Source organism: Gracilinanus agilis, chromosome 6, assembly GCF_016433145.1.
Source record: "Gracilinanus agilis isolate LMUSP501 chromosome 6, AgileGrace, whole genome shotgun sequence".
NCBI lineage: Eukaryota > Metazoa > Chordata > Mammalia > Didelphimorphia > Didelphidae > Gracilinanus > Gracilinanus agilis.
In genome coordinates, this window is record NC_058135.1 from 219850762 (window position 1) to 219872519 (window position 21758).

The following is a 21758-nucleotide window of genomic DNA, read 5'->3' on the forward strand; positions in this document are numbered from 1 at the left end:
ATGTGATCTCAAACTATACTACAAAACCATAACTGTCAAAATAATCTCGTACTGGGTAAGACAGATGATCACTAGAAGAAATTAGGTAGTAAGTACACAATCTAAAAAAGCAAATGAGGGGGCAGCTGGGTAGCTTAGGGGATTGAGTGCCAGGCCTAGAGACAGGAGGTCTTAGGTTCAAAACTGGCCTCAGACACTTCCTAGCTATGTGACCCTGGGCAAGTCACTTACCCTCCATTGCCTAGCCCTTACCACTCTTCTGCCTTAGAACCAACACACAAAATTGATGGAAGGTAGGGTTCTTTAAAATAAACAAACAAAAACAAATAAATAAAGCAAATGAACTCAGTAATCTAGTGTTTGGTAAATCCAAAGAACCCTGCTACAGAGACAAGAACTTGTCATGTGACAAAACCATTGGGAAAACTGTAAAGTTGAAATTAGGTGTAGACCAATATCTCACACTGTATATCAAGCGAAGTTCCAATTGGATATATGACTTAGACATAAAAAGCAAATTAAAGGAGAAAGGAAGAAATTACTTGTTAGCTCTATGGAAGGGAAGAAAGTCATGACCAAACAAAAGACAGAGAGGTTCACAGGAAGTAAATGGGCAATTTTAATTACATAAAATTAAAAAGTTTCTACACAAGCAAGACCAATGTAGCTAAAATTAAAAGGGAAAAAGGAAGTTGGGGGGTGGGAGTGGGAAGTCTTTGTAGTAATTTTCTCTGATAAAGGTCTCATTTTCCAAATATTATGGGAACTGAGTCAAATTTATAAGAACAAGAGTCATTCTCCAATTGGTAGATGCTCAAAGGATAAGAAAAGGCAGTTTTTAGAGGAAGAAATCTGAGCTATCCATAATCAAGTGAGGAAAAAAAATGCTCCAAAACACCAATAGTTAGAGAAATGTAAATTGAAACAACTCTGAGGTACCAAGTCGATAAAAAAGGAAAATAATAAATGCTAGTAGAGTTGTGTGAAAACAGCTTCTTTAATGCACTGCTGCTGGACTTATATACTGTTCAGGAGACCAATGTGGAATTATGGCCAAAAAACTATTAAACTGGGAATACTCTTTGGCTCAGCAATATTATTATTGGATCAATACCCCAAAAAGATCAAAGAGAAGTATTCATTTCTACAAGAAATATTTATAGCAGCCTTTTTATCTGTGGTGGCAAACAATGCCCATCAAATGGAGAAAGGTTGCAGAAATTATGATTCAACACAATGACCAACCACAATCCCAAAGGACTCATGATGAAATTTATGCTAATCCACCTTAAGACAGAGAAGTGCAGACCAAAGCATATTTTCTTTTCTTTGTCTTTCTTTCTTTCTTGACATAGCTAATATGACAATTTTTATGCATGACCATATATTTGTAATGGGCTTTATTTTTCTTGCCTTCTCAGTGAAGGAAGAAGGAAGGGGAGAGAATTTGGAACTGAAAAAATAACACTGAATTAAAAAAATAAAACTATATAGTTATAATTCTTTAAAACATGTTAGAAATTTATTTTCCAAACCTCTATATATCTTCACCCACCATCCTGCAGATAGACTGTGCCTCCTCTGAAAACTTCTCGGAGTACACTTCTTGGTCTTCCTTCACTCTGCGATCTACCTCCTCACGTTTGACTTTCTCTTTGCGTTTCCTGAATGGTGATTGTCCCTGAATCATTTCATAAATTAGGCAGCCAAGTCCCCACCAATCAGGACTAAACGTATAGTTTTCATTATTGATAACTTCTGGAGCTACATAATGGAAACAGAAAAATGCTTTAATTACAAAAACATAATTTAAGATTCTCATAACCAATTCAAAATATTTCTATATTTAAAAGGATCTGTGTTTTCTTCTATGTGGGCTATTCCTTGCACTACAACAAGGGTAATCCCTTTACAAGCTGGTAAGTGTCTCTGAGAGCTTCAGTGAGTTACAAATATTCATCACTGTGGGGCAGCTAGGTAGCACAGTGGATAGAGTGCCAGGCCTGGAGTTGGGAGGATCTGGGTTCATATCTGGCCTCGGACATTGTGTGACCCTGAGCAAGTCACTTAACTGCCATTGCCTACGCTCTTCTGTCTTAGAAGTGATGCTAAATTAGAAGGTAAGGGCTTAAAAAAACCCCTCAAAAAACAAAACACCATGGGGGCAGCTGGGTAGCTCAGTGGATTGAGAGCCAGGCCTAGAGACGGGAGGTCCTAGGTTCAAATCTGCCCTCAGACACTTCCCAGTTGTGTGACCCTGGGCAAGTCACTTGACCCCCATTGCCTACCCTTACCTCTCTTCTGCCTTGGAGCCAATACACAGTATTGACTCCAAGACGGAAGGTAAGGGTTTAAGAAAAAAAAAAAAAAAAAAACACCAAATTCATCCTTGTGCAGCTAACCCAGATAATAAGACCTCCCTAGACTTAATTAGATTTGTCTTTAAATGACAGCCATGCACTCTTTCACTAGAACTGTTCCTCAAACCTTTCCAGATTAGAAGAATCAATATGCCAAAGCACCAAAAGTTATTCCTCCATACCACAATGAGGCATTACAGAATGTTGAGAAATTCCAAATAAAATAACAGAATCTTATTAATATTCAAAGAACATGACACCAATCTAGTATTATGAAACACCTGATGCTGGGATGTTCTCAGGTAAAATGTAAGATTATGTTTGTGTACCAACTTATCTGGTTCTGATTTCTAATGTGTCTCTCTTCCAGTTCAAGCATAGTACTGGGCACCCACGTGCTTTCTAAATGTTTGTTAAATGACTTTCAGCTTGCTCACCAACATCCAGCCCACTCAAAACTGGTAGCCAGCAAGAACCATCCTGATGAGCCTGGGATTTTTAGCCCTCATTCTGAGGCTTTGTGAGATTCGAAATTTCATACACTGAAAACTGCCCAGAAGTAGAGCTTACTCTGGTCATCTAACATGCACCTAATATGGACATAAGATCATTTAAATTCTTCAGTTGGATTACTAATTGTCTTTGAGAAGATTAATGATTTCCAAATTTGTGAAGCTTTAGTGAGGATACTATATAAAGTGAGAGTCTCTGGAGAATTTAAAAGTCATCTTTGTTCTAACCTAAATATCTCCTTTTCTTTAAATATGAGCAGTCAAACTTTAGATCCTATACATCAAGGGAACGAGAGAAATATAGTTCACCTAAATTGTGGAAAACATTCTGGGAAAAAAGAAAACAAAGGAAAACATCTCATTTAATTCTTACGGAGAAGAAAGATAAGGATCAGATAAAAATATAGTGAGATAGGTTCAGAACTGGTTGGATTCAAAGGGGTTGCAAATGGTTCAATGCTAATGGGACTAAGGGTCTCCAGTGGAACTGGAGGGAACTCTGAGGAACTGTTTTAACATTTTTATCAACCACTGGAACAGGTGGCATATGTTGACACAGATGGCATATGTTCATCAAAATTTGCAAATGATGGGGGCAGCTGGGTAGCTCAGTGGATTGAGAGCCAGGCCTAGAGACGGGAGGTCCTAGGTTCAAATCTGGCCTCAGACACTTCCCAGCTGTGTGACCTTAAGTCACTTGACCCCCACTGCCTACCCTTACCACTCTTCCACCAAGGAACTAATACACAGAAGTTAAGGGTTTAAAAATATAAAAAAAAAAAAATTTGCAAAAATTTGCAAATGATATTAAGCTTTGAGAGACAGCTAACACACTGGATGATAGATCCAGCATCTAAAAGGGCCAAATTTCACAAGAGGAAATTAGAGATGTTTTTTTAATCTAAATTTATTTGTTACCTTAAAATATCCAAGAAACTCCCTTTCTCCCTTCATTATAGAAGGCATCATTTGATTCCCCCGGTCTATGCCACTGGGGCTCTGGTTTAATTTAGACACACAGTTAGTAACTGCTGAAAATTGGGTAGGAGTTAGGAGGAATGCTTTGACCATGTTAATCTTTCTCTTTTTTAACATTGATACAATTTTTTAATAATTGTTTTCTGACATTTTGTGATCCATGTTCTCTTCCTCCTTCCTGCTCCTTCCCTTCCTCAAGAAAGCAGATAATATGATATAGGTTGTACATGTGCCATCATATAATACACATTTCCACGTTCATCATGTTGTGAAAGAAGATACGTATCGCTCACTTTGGAGAAAAATTCACGGAAGAAATAAAGTGAAGAATGGTACGCTTCAATCTGTATTCAGACTCCATCAGTTCTTTCTGTGGTAGTGGATAAGTCTTTTTCATCACAAGTCCCTTGAAACTGTCCTGGATCCTTGCATGGCTGATAATAGTCAAATCATTCAGAGTTGATCATCATACAATATTGCTGTTATCATGTACAATGTTTTCTGGTTTTGTTCACTTTACTTTGAATCAATTCATATAAATTTTTTATTTTTATCTTTCCCCCTATTACTTTTAACATTTATTTTTTAAAGTTTTGAATTCCAAATTATTTTCCTCCTTCTGACTCCTTGCCTCCTGCCACCAATTCTCTTCCCTGTCTTCTCTGAGATGATAGCACGTAAAACATTTTTACATATTAATCATTTTGTAGAGGAGATCTCAAATGAAAAAAAGAAGAAAAAGAAATAGCATGTTTCAGTCTGCATTTGGACTCCTTCAGTTCTTCCTTGGAGGGTAGATGGCATTTTTTGTAATGAGATTCCAGGATTGTTTTGGATCACTGCATGTCTGAGAATAACTAAGTCCTTCATAGTTGTTCATGAAGAAATATTGCTGTCATAGAGGTCAGGCAACAAAGTATATGATGGGAAATGTTGGAGGGGATGTGGAAAAATGGGGACACTAATACAATGTGAATCAATCCAATCATTTTGAAGAGCAATCTGGAATTATGCTCAAAGAGTTTTAAATATGCATCTACCTCTTGCCTTGGGAATACCAACAATAGGTTTATTTCCTGATGATAAAGGGGAAATGGAAAAGAACCTATATGCTCTAAAATATTTAAAGCAGCTCTCCGGAAATTGAAGGAATGATCATCAATTGGGGAATGGCTAAATAAGTTGTGACAAAACACTACTGTACTGTAAGAAATGTTGAGCAGGCTCATTTAAAAAATAAAAATATCTGCATGAAATTGTGAAGAGTGAAATGAGCAGAACCAAGAGAATATTAAATAGAGCAAAGAAATACTTTTTGAAGAATGCCTTGTGTATGCCCACCTCCAGAGAACTGATAGATAAAAACAAGCAAGACATAATTATTTTTATATCCTTTTTTTGGTTAAATGATCCCTTCTCTAATGAGGAGAGAAACAGGGAGTAAACCGAAAATTTTTAAGTAGCAAACAAATAACATTTAAAAAAGTATTGTTGTCGCTATGTGCTGTCACTGTTCTGGTTTTGCTAATAACTTTACTGCATCAGTTCATGTCTTTCCAGATTTTTCTGAAATCATCCTGCTTGTCATTTCTTTTTAAAAAAATAATTCCAAATTTTAAAATTCTAAAAGAAAGTCATTTCTATATACAAAGAAAAAGATAGTATGCAAATGAAATTACAAATCTCCAATATGTTTAACTTACTTTTCTCATATCTCCATAATAATTCTGATCCACATGTCCAAGCCCCTCTCTACCCTCCTCGTATTACAAAAGATATCCTCAACGTGGTCAACATGTACACATAAATTAAGTCTTTCATATTTCACCTTTCTGTTCACTTTCTGGAGGTAACATTCACAGTTTATTCTTCTAGCATTAATTCTGTGGCTGTATATCATTGTTCTCCTAGTTCTCATTTGCTGTTTATTATCTCCTGTAGTTCTTTCCAAGTTTTCAAAAAAAAATCAGTCTGTTCCATCATTTCTTATGGCACAGTAGTAATCCATCATAATCACATACCACAATTTGTTTACCTAATTGATGGACAACCTCTCAATTTCCAATTTTTTGCCACCACCAAGGGAGCTGTTCTAAATATTATAGAACATATAGGTTCTTTTCTTCTTTTTCTGATCTCCTTGAGAAACAAACCTATCTAAGGCTATAGACATTTTACAGCTCTCTGGGATAATTCCAAATTGCTCTCCAAAATGGTTGGATTAGTTCACAGCTCTACCAACAGTGCAATAGTGCTCCTGTTTTTCCAAATTTTTTCTAACATTTGTCACTTTGCCCTTTTGTCATTTTAAGCAGTCTTAAAATGTGAGGTGATATCTCAGAATTGTCATTTCTTATAGCACAATAGTATTCCATCATTATCATATACCACAACTTGTTTAGCCATTCCCCAATTGATGGACAACCTCTCAACTTCCAATGCCTTACTACCACAAAAGAGCTGCTATAAATATTTTTCTACAAACAAGTCTCCCTGCCCCTCCCCTACCCTTTAAAATCTCTTTAGGAAACAGACCTAGTGATGGTATTGATGGATCAAAAGGTAAGCACAGTTCCAAATTGCTTTCCAGAATGGAAAATCCAGAGTTAGATCAGATTGCAACTCCATCAACAGTATCTCAATTTTCCTGTATCTCCTCCAACATTTATTGTTATCCTTTTCTGTCAAATTAGCCAATCTGTGAAGTGGTACCTCAGTGTTATTTTAATTTGCATGAAAAGGCATCATTGGACAAAAAAAAATACGCATATATAAAATTATGTCTTGCTTATTTCTATTTTTCAGTTCTTTCTCTGGCGGTGGTATACATGTAAACATTTAAAAAGTCAACTTCACAAATATAAGCTAAGGAAGACATGGCTAAATAACAGTTCTTCTGAGAAACTGTGAACTGTAAGCAGCTGTTTGAAGAGGGTAACCAAAAAAGCTAATGTGATCTTGGACTGCATTAAGAGCAAATATAATTTCTTGAAATTGGGAAGTGATAGCTGCAGTCCTTTGGCCTCATCAGATCACATCTGTGTTACTGTGTTTCATCTAGGAACCACAGTTTAAAAAGTCCAGAAGTCAACAAGCATTTAAACCATCAAGCACTTATTAAACACTTACTATGTACTAAGCACTGCGAATACAAATATAAGCAGAAAGATAGCCCTTGCACTTAAAGAACTTATATTCTAAAGGGAGAAGAAACACATAAAAGAAAGTTGAAAACAGGGAAATGGTTCAGAGTCAGGAGTGCAGTTTGGAAAAAAACAAATTTCATGAATTTGAAGGCCTGTCATACAGAAGAAGGATTAGACTTCTCTTCCAACCCAGGAGCAGAAGTTGAAAAGTGGCTAATTTAGGAAAGGTATCAGGAACAACTTCCTAACAATTAGAAACATCCAAAAGTGAACTGGACTGCCTTGACTGGTGTTACATTCTTTCTCCGTGGAGGTCTGCAGGCTCCCTTGTTAGCATGCTGTAATGGGGATTCTTGTCATGTAGACATGGATTAGATGGCTGCTGGGATCCCTTCAACAATCAGATTTGATGATTCTACCTTTTGAAATTCTTCTGAAACTATCAATAAATGAATAAATAAAAAAGTATTTAATACTCTGCAAAGCAATATATTAAGTGCCGTGGATACAAGAAAAATAATCAGGGATAACTCCTGCTTTAAGAGAGCTTACATTCATGTACAAGGGAGCCTACACCTACAGAAAGCTTCAACCATGTGTAAAATGCAATTATCTTGGTGTTTAGGGAAGAGTCTAAGGCTCATTGATGGGTAAACTACAGCCTGTGGGCCAGATGCGGCCCCCTGAAATGTTCTATTTGGCCACAGGACATTTTTCCTAATTTGACAAATACAATGAGTAGGATACAATACGATGGAACTTCGAAAGAGTTGCCTTAGAAACAGACTGACAGAAGAGCATTTCCTTTCCTTTGGCCCCCTCTTTAAAAAGTTTGCCCGAGATGGTCTAAGCAGATAACAATTCATCTTCTTTACAATTATTTATATTGACAAAACTATTTCCATTTCTGAAGGTGAATCACACTTGAAAGGGCCAAGGACTATAGTTTGTCAGGAACATTCCCTTCTGGGGTTGCTGAGGAGGATCAGCTGGTGATACTGGTGGTGCTGAGGATAATTTGGCTTCTTCACAGAGAACTCTCCTCTCACTGTTGGTGGTGAAGGCAGGGCAAGAAGCAGGGCTGGCGATCTAGGTGGCAAGACTATTTCAAGGGCTCTTAGACTCTCCATCTAGGTTATCTCCATCATAGTCTCAAGAGAAGTGGTGATGCTGGAGATGGTATCAGTGGTCTGACCAGCCTTACACATGTGGTTTTCTGTCTCTCCTCCTGCCCCACAAACAATTAAATATTTCTGTGTGGGTCACTGTAATAACTTCTAGGGGTACAAAGTTAAAGGCACGAACAAAGCAACAGTCTCTGTTAGCACAGAATGTATGTGAAGGCAGTTCTAGAGAATTATGCCCATCTCACGTACCCATGTAGCCAACCGTTCCCACTCTTCCTCGGATTGTTTCTCCATCTGGGATTTGCATAGCTAGCCCAAGATCTGAGATCCGTATATGCCCTGTTTATGTTAAAAAAAAAAAACAAAACAAACATGTAAATGAAACAAAATATCAATATTGAAAAGAAAAACCACAAATCAAGGTTTTGACTTTAAAAAACCACATAAAAAAAAACAAAACAGAAACCCACTGAGATTGACTCATACTCTGAAATATTTACATTCACAATCACATGACATATCTTGACATTGATCAAAAATGTTATCAATTCCATTTCATTACCAACAAGAAATCAAATTATGCCTAGCCATTGATCATGATCCTCCTTAACCATGTATACAAATGCTTCAAGAAACATAAACAGTGTTTATTTGCTCACTGACAGAAGATGAATAGGTTATAAGGGAGTCAAAGGTATATATTCAGCTTATCAGCAATATGGCTGACCAATTAATCCTTTTGGTCAGTAAATACAAATAGCTTACATACAATATAGAAATAAGGAAATTATGTAATTATTTATGAAATATGAAATTAATTATGAGACTATTCTCCTTTGAGATAGGTGAAAAAGAAACCTGGGATAGTATTTTATTTATTTATATTACATACAACTAAGACTATTTTTTTTTTTTTATCCTGGGACTCCATTCTAGGAGCATAGGGCCACAACCAGTAGGCAATGGGTCACACAGTTGCTCAGGGTCACCCAGCTGGGAAGTGTCCTGAGCCTGGGTTTGAACCTAGGACCTTTCAGCTCTAGGCCTGGCTCTCAATCCACTGAGCTAGCCCAGCCGCCCCTACTTTAGGTTGCAGTTTCTTTAGCAGATGTAGTTTTTACAGGGTGGGGTTGCTAGCCCCACGCCCAACCCTCCTCCTTTTTCATCCGGGCTAGGGACCGTCCTTGGCTCAGGAGTGGTAAGGGTGGGCAATAGGGGTCAAGTGACTTGCCCAAGGTCACACAGCTGGAAGTGTCCAACCTAGGACCTCCAGTCTCTAGGCCTGGCTCTCAATCCACTGAGCCACCCAGCTGCCCCAACTAAGACTATACTGGTGGCTAAAATAGGCTGCTGAAGGGGGATTTCTACCTTACATCATCTCTCTGAATAGTTACTTTCTAATTGGTCATAGGCTGCTGCATTTTGAAACCTTTTGGCAAATTTTCTTAAGTCCTTCTGTAGACTTCCAAATTTATAATTTATAGTTGTATTAAAAGCAAGGGTTCTCAACCTTTTTTTTGGTCTCTATACACTTAAGTAAATCTTTCTATACTGCCTGGCCAAAATGAAAGGAAACAAATTCTTGAATGTGGTATGCACATACAAAATAAGATTAACTTTTTAATAAAGAAAATGAAGTCAAGTGCTCAAGATTCCAAGTGTTGTTAGTAGAGATGGGATTTGAACTGAATAAAGAAGACTGGCATGCTTATCAAGTTTGCAGATGAAACAAAGCCAGGAAGGAGAGCTATGAAAACATAAAAGAATGAGGAGCCAAAAATATCTTGACAAGGGGCAGCTGGGTAGCTCAGTGGATTGAGAGTCAGGCCTAGAGATGGGAGGTCCTAGGTTCAAATCTGGTCTCAGATACTTCCTACCTGTGTGACCCTGGGCAAGTTACTTGACCCTCATTGCCTAGCTCTTACCACTCTTTTGCCTTGGCTCCAAGACAGAAGGTAAGGGTTTAAAAAAATATATCTTGATGGTCTAAAACATCAGGTTGGGCAATATGTCATTACAATATTAAATGTTTTACACCTGGGCTAAAATCATTTTCAGGAGTGCAAGGTAGCCATGCAGGAGGCATGGTTAGACAGTAATTAGTCTTAGAACAACCTAGGATTTTAGTGGACAGCAAGCTCAGTGAGATGAGGGAACAATATGGCAGCCAAGAAAGCTTAAGTTGTATAAAGAGAGATCTAATTTTCAGAAATTAGAAGGTGACAATCCCACTGTATTTATCCCTGGTCAGACATTTGAAATAGGTACATTGCATCACAAAACTATATTAGTTTAGGATTGGAAAGGATGTTAGAGGCTACTTATCTAGTCTACTGCCCTCATTTCACACATGAGGAAACTGTTGAGTGTCTTGTCCAAGGTCACAAAGGTGGTAGTATCAGAGTGCGATTTTTCATGAGTCCTCTGAGTTAGGGTTTTTGTTCAATTCTGGGTGCCCATTGTACCCACTGCATGGGTGATGATAGGATAGAGGACCCTTTCCTCAAGTTGGGGATATCCACCCAACATATAGGAGACACTGCCTCCCCCACATCCCCTATTCCATTGAGGGTTCGTCCCCCAATCTCTTTCAGAGCTATCTGTATTGGTTCATGTGCCATGCCGTAAAGGCAAGGGCATGGGTCAACAATAGGGTAAGAGCAAGGGTGGGAAAGAGCCTTAACCCCATTTCAATGGCCCAGCAAGTATGGGGACTAGTCAGTGCTGAGGTGGTGGTGGATGGGGAACAGAGGAGTAGACAGGATATAACACACCAAGAAACATCAGAGCTATGTGGTTGTGTACCAATTGTTAAAATTTCTTCCCTTCTCTAGTTGGGCTCTTCAGTTATTTCCCCTTTCTTCCTTTTCTTTTATTCTTTTCTTAGTGGGATGGGGAGAGAATGTGTGATTAGTTCAAATTAGAAGTTACATTTGATGTTTATATTTCCTAGTGTTTTTAATTGCACAGACATTTTCATATACAAGACCAAAAAAAATTTGTATATGAAACAATGAATTTTTATAATATAGATAATATGGGAGTAGTAATCCTGCCTTGCTCATATGTCTCTTTCTAAACATCTTTCAGATTTATTTAGTGTTTCACTGAATTCTTTTTCATTTATCACTTAACTCCTATTCCCCTTGTAACATTACAACTAAAAAATAAAAGTCTACCCTGGCCACACGCAGAGTCAAGTAAAATGAATCACACCCTGGTGGTGTCTGAAAATGTTGGTCTCATTTTATATGCCCCTCTCATCCACCATCTCTCTTAAAGCATGCTTCATGATCACTGAACTGGAGTAGTGATTGGTCACTACACTGGCCACGGTGTTCTATTACTTTTTAATTGGCTAACAAGATGTGAATCAGGATTCTGTTAATAAATGTTAATGTTTAAAGGTTGAAGGCATGCTATCACTTACCACGATCATCCAGCAGAATGTTTTCAGGCTTCAAATCCCTATAAAGAAATAACAAATTTAAATACAAGCAAAATTGTAACCTCTAGTTACAAAACATTAAACGTCATATTTGCTTCAAAGGTTCTACAACAAAAAAATAGTACAAACAGAAAAGAAGCCAACCAACTTATGACTACTTAATGTTGTTAGAATACAGTAGTTTCCCCTTATCTGCTGTCTCATTTTTCCTGGTTTGTGTGGCCACCTGGGTCAACGGTGAAGCCTCTTGAGGGCCTTCCAATGCTTCTTGAGGTAACTCTACAAAATGCTTTAATTTTTAGTTTTTAAAGTTTTTTTTTTTTTGATGGTCTGAGAGGCTGAGAAGCTCTGAGCAGAGGGGCAGGGTCAACGAAGAGAAAGCACATGTTCAGTACTCTTAATTTTAACAATCTAAATTGAATAAAACAAGGATGACAATCAGAAGATTGGAAGACATTGTAAAAAAGGGAAAAAAGTAAATCTTTTTAGCCTGAGGAAAAGATGAAAAAAAGATTTCATCTGGTCTGAAATGTTAAATGTTTGACTTCAAATTTGGCATCTCAGAGAAATCGGGCTCTTATTAGAGAAATAAATTTATGATAGATAAGATTTATCATAATTAGATAAGCATTCTACTATCAGGTGAAATTAAATAGTTTTCAATGACATTTCTGAACCAGAAAAAGAAACTTATTTTAGAAGTGTCATTGAATTAATCAATCTATGTTCTGGGGATAGAAAGATAAAAATTAAAGTTTCTTCCCTAGCAGAGTTTATATTACATAAGTTGACAAGATGGTTCAAGCCACACCTCAGACATAGACTAGCTTTGGGACTGTGCAAACCATGTGACCTCATCTCTAAGAGAGAGAATGTGATCATTAATCTCACAGGGTGGTTATGAGGCTCAAATGAGATGCTGCTGCTAAAGCACTCTGTTATGCCTTCCAGCATTCTGTAAATGATAGGTACTATCATTTTTGTTGTTGCTGTTATGGCTACAAGAGGTAATGTATATACAAAAGAATATGCCAAGCCTGAAAAAATAAACAGAAGGCAATTTTTGTGGGGAGGTAGATCAGGATTGTCCAGTTATAGGAGGTGGAATTTAAATTGAGCTTTGAAAGAAAACAAGCGATCTTCAGAGGGAAGGTGAAATGGGAGTGCATTTCAGACAGGGGAGTTTGCTTGTGTGGATGCCCTAGCCTCTTGTAAGGACCAAGACCAGTTTGGCAGAACTAAAGTGTGCATGAAGGGGAGAGTTGATGTGTCATCAGGCTGATAAGGCAGACTGGCTACACATTAGGAGGGCCTTTAAATGCCAAACAGAGGAGTTAATATATCTGATCCTAAAGGTAAACAAGCGTCAAACCTGAGTTTACTAATGATTAGACCTATGCTTTTAGGAGAATCCCTCTGGCTAGTGGATGGAAGACAGATTGGAGACAGTGACTAAATAAACATTTATTAAGTGTCTTCCACATGCCAGACTATGCTTTAAGTGCTGGGAATACAAAAAGAAGCAAGAGATAGTTCCTTCCCTCAAGGAACTTACTACCCAATGGGGAAGACAACTTGCAAATAAATACATATAAATCAAGTTTAAAAATAAGAATATGTGGTGATCAAAAATGACTAGTGACAGGACAAAAATGAGATTCAAACATGGATCTGCCACATCCAAATCCAACTATTTCCATTCTATGCAGATGTCTCTTTTGCACAACAACCCAATGCTCCTTCTACAGTGAGGAAGATATCTGTTTTTCATTCTACAATTCAACTCACTTATTAGATATGAGATCCATGAATTTCACCATTTCTGGGTGAGATGGCAAAATCTTACCCAATGACAAAAATTAATGTAAATATTCTCTCCCCTCCCCATCTCAAATCAAACTTTTTCATGACTTAAACCATATTTCACCATGTAAAAATATTAGGTTCCTTCTGAAAGACAAAAATTTAAACTACCTCTGAGAGTTTATCATTTAGGTTTATATATCATGTTGACCAATTCTTAGGGCAGTTTTAGTTACTTATCAGATTGAGTAGCTTTCCTAAACAGGATGACACATGGAAACAGAACTATGCCACAAGTTTACATTTGTTAATTTTTATGAAATCAAACCCAAGTAAGAATCATCCAAAATCCACATGGGGTTCTTGGATCTAGCGACTTAGTTTTAGGTGGTTGACGCTGACAAATATTTGTATAAACACATGTTGGCGGAAGCAATTTTCTCAGCATCAGAGAAAAAAGCTGATCTTAGGTTATTTGGCTCATGGTGAACTAATGATCATAGCAGTTTACACAAGACAACTACATTATTTGAACATGCAACCGAGCATTCCCTTTTTGGCTCTTTATGCCATTATTTCCCTTTTTTGTGGAGCTAAAGAAGAATGAGGCAGATAGATTCGAATTTAATAATAGTTACAAAATTTATTCATTAAGGCAACCTTTTCTTTGGATTAAAAAACTCATTGCATATTACTATTCTTTCTTTCAGGTAAAAAGTCACCCTCCTTCTCCCCACTCTGCCCATCTTTTCTTGCTTTTCTGATCTTTCAAGACTTCTACTGTCTCATTCTTTTCTTCATAATATAAATAGTAGTAATAAATGCCCAAATAAATTATTATTGATAAAAGATATATTTTTATGTATTTAGTTTCAAAAGTTCCGAAGTCTATCATAGAGATATTAAAATATCTTTTATATTTAATAAGTCTACAATTGTTTGCTAATTACTTCAAACCTTGAGAAATATTTATGGAGGCTCATGCAAATAAAGTGAGTACTATATAGCTAGAGGTTTGTTAAAAGTTTCAGATAAAAACAAACTTTTTTTCAACTAAAGCAGAAAAAAGGGGTTTGATTTAACAATTAGTTAGGATCACAGAGATTTTGGAGGCAACTTGGTCTAATTACCTTAGATGTTGCTAATTGTAGGGTTATAGATTTTAAACTAAAGAGCCTTCAGAAGTCACTTAATTCAATCCCTTTATTCTATAGAAGAGGAAGTTGAAGTCTAGGGAAGTAAAAGGATTTGCCCAAATCACAGAGGCTGTACAAATGGCAAAGAGTTTTGAACTAGAATTCTCTAATTCAGAATCTGGGATTATCCTCACTATAATACAAGTAGACTTTGTAGATTTTGCTATGGATTGTGATTTTATGATGATGAGAATCTGGATAAAGTATTAAAGGGCTGTTGTGGCAAAGGTTAAACTAAAGTAGACTAATAGCTTTTACTGTCTCCTATTGTTTACAGATAAAACAACAACCACCACTCAAAACTCAATGATTCAATCACAGATTCAATGGTAGTTGGGTGATATATATAATGTCTGGATGCACAAAATGGAACCTTCATTCTTGTTGCGTGCTTCATTTGAACAAGTTTTGGTGATTAATGTCTTTTACAAAGAAATACAATTTAAAAAATTCATATCCCTTTTAAACACCTGACATATGGTAGGCCACACGAACCTTAAAGTAACTGACATTAGTTGGTAAAGTTGATTTTAGTACCACTGGTGAGTGATTACAACCATCCAATTTTTATCCTCTTTGAAGTACCGAAAGATTTCTTTCAACTATGTCTAAGAGTGCAAGAGAAACAGAAACAATTCAAAGTATACTCAGCAAGTATATTCATTTTAATAACTTTTAATATTATGTTTTAAATTTTTTAAAGTCAGAATGAATTAGGTGCCAACTTTAATTCATATGAGCCAAGGAATGCATAAAAAAATCCACAAAATAAGATTGGAATAGCTGCTGTCTCTTTATTGGAGGCCAGAAACCAAACACATGTTTTTGTGTTTGGTCATTAAAATCTGAAAATTCAGGGTACTGGAAACATGCAAAGATTTGGATTCTGGGATCAAATCTGGCTTTTCTCTTTATATTTATAACTTTCTTCTAAGGTATAGATTTGTTATTATTATTTTGTGCCCGTGATGTGACTACATAAACTTAAAGGCTGCTTATAATTAAAAATATTTTTTCTTGGAATTACCCTTTAAGCATACTAAGAAATACCAGTGTTGAATAGTAAAGTCTACTTATTGATAGACACAACCCTCATGAAAGCCATTAACTCTGTATCTTGGAATCCCTAATACAATTAAAGAAACTGATTTAAGTTAATGAAAGCATGATTTAGGAAATTATTGTCTTTTTTTTAATGCACTTGCAGTATCATTAGCTAATGGTTACAAAATTCACATTTCTGAGAACTGAAAACAGGAGATTGTCTGTTAATTGTTCTCAGCCTCTAGAACTGCTTACATACTCTGGTATAGCATGGGCCAATTTTATGTTTAGGACAAGATACAAAGTTTATTCCTTTAGATTTCTATAAGTTGGGGATTGGAATATATTTGATATACTTTTAAATGCATATTTTAATTTATGTACATACACATTGAATTTATGTGCTAAAATGTTAAAGCAAAAGATAGCTGTAATTTCTGTAACAATTGTTTACATTTAAATAGAGCTTTAAGAATTACACAGTGCTCTACAACTACTTTGTGAGATAGGTAGCATTATTTTCATTTTCTCTTTGCACCTGGCTCCACTCCTAAATGGACTTTTCTACCATAGTCTACTGGTACATCCCTGTAGATGTTTCTGCTCCTGTCGCTGGCTCTTTTTTCCCAATGCTCAGTTCCTTTCCAGAACCTCCATTTAATGAAGTGCTTGGGGTTGAGCACTGCTCACTTCTGGAGTCGGTTCCTGACATCTCTAAATGTAGACTTTTCCACCTGCCACCACTTTAATGTAGCTCTAGACTGCTGAAATATTCTGCTGCTTGGTCTACCTTATATAAGTCTCGCCGCCCTATTCCAGACAATCCTCCATTCAACCTCCAAAGTAATTTTGCTAAAGTGTCCCACCATGTCAAGCCCCAGCACAATCAATTCCAGGGCCTCCAGGATCAAATGCAAAATCCTCTGGCACTCAAAACCCTTCAAAATCTGGTCCCCTCCTACTTTCCTAATCTGACATCTTACATGCCCCCCCGCCCCCCCAACCCTTCCACCACCAAGTTTTCTTCAGTCCAGCAACACTGGCTTCCTTGCCATTTCTTAATTAGGACAGCCCATCTCTTGGCTCTTGACATTATCAGTGGCCCTTCCCCACCCCCTGAATGTGCTCTCTCAGATCCTGGCATCCTTAAAGTTCCAGCTAAATAGCTACCTTCTATGGGAAGTCATTCCTAGCACCTTTTCATTTTAATTCTGTGCCTTCATTCTGTTGACTTTCTCATAGATCCTGTCTATGCATAGCTGTCTGCATGCCGTCGTCCTCTGTGAATTGAGGCCAGGACTACCCGTTTACCTTCCTTTGTACCCCACTGCTCAGTGCACCACTTGACATAGAGTAGGCACTTAATAAATGCTTGCTAACCACCGAATATTCTTGCCAATTCTTCTCCATTCCTATTTAGGCTTTTTCTCGGTTTGTTCTCCTTATTTTTCTTCCAGTCTCTGAGTCTAAATCCTAAAGCTCCGCCCCTTTCTCCTCTTCTCCAGACACTCATTGGTCAGGCCTCAGGGACCATCTTTCATTAGATTTTCAAGCTCCTTGAGCTTTGGGACTGTTTTTGCCCTTTCTGTATCCCTCGTGCTTAACACAATGGCTTGCACATAGTAGATGCTTAATAAATGCTTGTTAACTGACTACTAAGCAGATAATTTCTAAATCTTAACCTCCAGCCCCAATGTGAGGAGTGGGCTATGTATTATTCTTTAAAAAAAAAATTTTTTTTTAACCCTTAACTTCTGCATATTGGCTCCTAGGTGGAAGAGTAGTAAGGGTGGGCAATGGGGGTCAAGTGACTTGTCCAGGGTCACACAGCTGGGAAGTGTCTGAGGCCGGATTTGAACCCAGGACCTCCTGTCTCTAGGCCTGACTCTCACTCCACTGAGCTACCCAGCTGCCCATGTATTACTCTTAGAATATGTTTCTCAAAAGCCCCTAACTGAACATTGTGTGATTTCTAAGCATACTGACAAGTGTGTCATCCTCAGAAACCCCTAACCATGAATCCCCCTGCTTTTGCTAGGCTGTACCCCTGAGTAAGCCCCAGCATGCTACAGGGGTTATAAGTTGTGGTTGTACTGTTTTCTAATTGGGTAAAACCTTAGATTGTAAGTCTGGCTTACCAGTTTCTGAGGGGCAGACAGGGAAAGGAGGAAGGGGAGGGGAGCTTGTGGTTAAAGCCTATGAAAGCCTAGGCTCAGTCAGAAGAGGGTGCATTGCCCATCATCAGAGGGGCGGTGCCCTTTTTCATGAAAAAGAAATAAAAACTCTGTCTTCTGCTCATACTCTCTGACTCCAAATTTTCATTGATACACTCTTGAAACCTCGTAATCATTTTCGACCTTACCTTTACTTAATCATCAAATGTGGTCCTCTCATACTCATCATTTTTCTCTTCCTTCCATTGGAAACATACAACTTAATATTTCAGTCCTTAAACACTGTAATAACTTTTTAACTGCTTTCACAATCCATTTTTCACAATGTAGCTAAAGTATTATTTTTAATGTTCAGGTATAAGTCATTTTCCTGGTTTGGTGAATAGCTCCCTCATTGGAATATCAAGTAAAACACAAATTTCATAGCCCAACATCAAGGCCTATACATTCTGGTTCCAATCTACCCTTCAGTGTTATTTCAAATGACTTCCTTCATGTATTCTATGCTCCAAATTTGACCACTCATAACTCTCTGATCTCATGTTCTCTTTTATCTCAATACAATTATTTGTAGATACTACAAAGATTCTAACTCTACCTTCAAAGTTCAGTTCAAGTAATATCATTCCTTTATGAAGTTTCCCAAACTAGAAGTGGTTACAACTTCTAAGAATCTCCCAAAAATGTTTGATTTTTATGTATTTAACTATGTTTTAAATTGTAATATAGTGGCTAGTCACCAGATTAGCCACTGGCTAATGAATATTTTGCCTGCATTAATTCTCAAAGATCAATTATTAAATGACATGAGTAGTTACCATATTAATCAGTACAAAGAGCATCTATTGATGAAATGACTGAAATATCAAGTATTAATGTTTGCAAAAACACTAAGGATTGCAGAATCATAGATTTGAAGTTGGAAGGAACGGAAGATACCATTTATTCAACTTCCCTATTTTATGAAGATGAGGAAGTTAAAGCTCAGAAAGGTAATAAGTGACAGAGTTTGGAACATGAGTAGAGGTCCTCTGATTTCAAAGCCTTTGCCCTTTCTCACTTCAAATTATCTGTATGCATAAATATAATCTCCCTCCAAACAGGCTCAATTCAAGGCTGCAATTTCCTAGAGGACAAGGACTTTCATTTTACAAGTGCACACAGTTGGCCTTTAATATTTTTTGAGTTTAACTATCACCCAGAAAAAGTGGTAGGAGGAAAAGGGAAATCTATTTTGTTTCTTGGCAGTTGCCTTGGGAAAACATTTGATAGAAAAGGAGGGTGGAATTTTATTGTAAATTCTGGCTAATTTAAACTAATTTGGGAAAAGAACATTAAATCTGTATATAGAAGTTTAGCTTGTTTAGCTAAAGAATTTATTAGTTACATAATAGTGTTTTTATATAAAAAGTGCTTTTAAAATGCCTAAGGATAAGTCAAAATAGTTTATTCCTTTAATAATCTTATTATTTCACTAGCAATTATAATTTATGGACACTTAAATTCATTTATATACTTGAAGTTAATATTCCTAAATAAAATTTAGCTATTTCTAATCTTTTCTAAATTATGTTCAGGCTTTTAGAAAACACAACATATTACTTCTGTTGCTCTTTGGATTTTTCTCAGGTACCTTTTTCTATAGGCTTCATGCTAGTTTATGTAAGAATTAATTGAATTATCTATAGTGTTAGAAAGATGCTCTCTTTTTCTATTTATCTGAATAGCATTAAAATAATTTAATCAAATATATATAAATTTCTAACAAAAGAGATACATCTACTGTAACCTGACTTTTGATATGTCCAGTTTAGATTATTCTGATAAAAACATTATAAAAATGAACCTAAAAGTGAAAACTAAAAGGAAATATATTTATTTTTACAAATTGTATATATTTTATAAAATGTATATATTTTTGTAAACATTTCAGAAACATAAGAGTTCTTCCCAACATGACGTGGCTTTTATAAAAGCAGAGGATGGCCCTTTTGAAAAGCTGGTCTCCTCTGTACTAGATTTCCCATACTGAATGAGAAGAGTCCTTCCCAGAGAGCATTGTTGCCATTAACTCTTACCTGTAAACAATTCTTTCCCTTTGTAAATCTTCCAAGCCACAGCATAGCTCCGCAGCATAGAATATGGCCCTTTCTTCATCCAAGCCAGGGTTTCCCATGTTGTATATGTGGAACTTCAAATCCCCTCCATTCATAATAGTTAGGACTAAACACAAGGCATCTTTTGTTTCATATGTGTAGGATAAACTAACCTGAAAACAAAAAAGATCTGCTGATTCAGTTACCATTTATTCCCTCAATTTACTCTTTCTAATTCTGCCTGAAAGCAAAACAAAACAAAAAGTAAGAGAGAGTGAGCTGCAAAGACTATACAAATGTGATCCAAGATTTTAATGGATAAAGAAGAACATGACAACAATCTAAGAATTATCTAAGTAAATTAATATTGAATTTAAAAGGTCCAAGTAGATATGCAAATAAAAACAAAGCAAACAAAACACTATAACCACTAGAAGAAATAAGATCACACTCAGACAAAAATAATATCCTCCATTTCTGTGAAATCAGTGAAAATTCAATGGATACTTTAAAAGTAAATTCTTAACATAAGGGGAATATCTACAGATAGTCTTTAGATGAAATTTGTTTCTTTCTACTTCTCCATTTCTTTAAATCTCTTCCAAATTTAAGTTTTGAAGGGATCTATGTGAATTGTTAACAATATCCAAATTAAACTTTTTCTTCTTATTATTTTGGAATTATTTACATATTTCATACATAATAATAGCTGATTTATTGCTGTATTACTGGAAACATTTGATTAATTCATGGTTAGTTATAAACATCAGTCAAAAGTTGGATTATAAATAGGTATTATAAATAAACACCGGGTTCTTTACCAGTTAATTGGATTGTCGCTTTTACTATTTTATAATTGTTTCATGAAAAGACTCAAGTACCTATATTATACTTCTGGATAGAAAAATCTATAGATATTCAATAGCCAAAGGGAAATATAATTAGGGACTTAATAAGAGCAGGAGTCTTTTAAGTGATAAGAAGAAAGATATATTGTGGAGGTAGAAATGATAAGACTTGGCATCTGCTTGCATATAGGGGTGGAAAGGGAAATATCAAGGAATACTTCAACAAGGTTGCAAACCTGGATTACTGAAGGCTGTAGTGCTCTTGAAAGAAACCAACAAGTTAGGGGAATTGTGGATTTTGGGGAAGAAGATTATAAGTTCCATTTTTAGTATAATGAATTTGATTTGCCCTACAAGACATTCAAGTGAAGATGTCCAGACAAGTAGGTGCTACTCTATTACTGGAGCTCAGGAGAAAGAAGAGGGCTAAATATATAGATTTGGGAGTCATCTGCAAAAAGATTATTGAACTCATACAAACTCATGAGCCTCAGCAAGAGATAGAGAATAAAGCCTAGGATGGTGTCCCAGGTATACCTATGCAGAGGGGAAGGATCACTGTTAGACAAGGAGAAAGAGAACCAAGAAAGAAAAGAAAAGGGTTATGAAGAGGTAAAGAGTAGCTCCTTAAGAACAAGCTGTGTGTGTGTGTGTCTGTGTGTGTGTGTGTGTGTGTGTGTTTTTTGCTAAACAGTGCTTAGCACAAAATGGTAGTTAATTAACTGTCACTGTTCTTTGAAAGACTTTGGAGAATGAGAGAGGTACAGAAGTACTGACAAAGTACAAGTTTTACCATTTCTAAAAAAGGGAACAGTCTGCAAACCATAAACCAATAAGTTTCGCTTTAATTCCTAGCAAAATGAGAGAGCATACTAGTCATTAGCCTGGATTTTAGCACAAGATTTGATCTCTCTAGTTCAACTTCCTCCCATCCCACCCCACTGAAAAAGGGCCTATTTGAAAAAGAAACTGCTCTATAAGCTAAAAAACAAGGGGTCATAACCCTTTGCTTGAAGGCCACAAATG

The 21758-nt window shown here is 36.5% G+C and overlaps 1 protein-coding gene across 1 annotated transcript in view; it reads right to left on the minus strand.

Annotated features, from left to right (window-relative positions):
* Nucleotides 1-21758, minus strand: part of GRK4 (G protein-coupled receptor kinase 4) — a 178461-nt gene that overhangs the window by 18665 nt on the left and 138038 nt on the right. Inside the window, exons 9-12 of the mRNA XM_044682299.1 lie at nt 19867-20057; nt 11554-11591; nt 8373-8462; nt 1556-1764 (exon numbers count right to left, since the gene is read on the minus strand). Of these exons, the coding sequence (XP_044538234.1) occupies nt 1556-1764; nt 8373-8462; nt 11554-11591; nt 19867-20057 (528 nt within the window). The remainder of the gene's footprint in view (nt 1-1555; nt 1765-8372; nt 8463-11553; nt 11592-19866; nt 20058-21758) is intronic.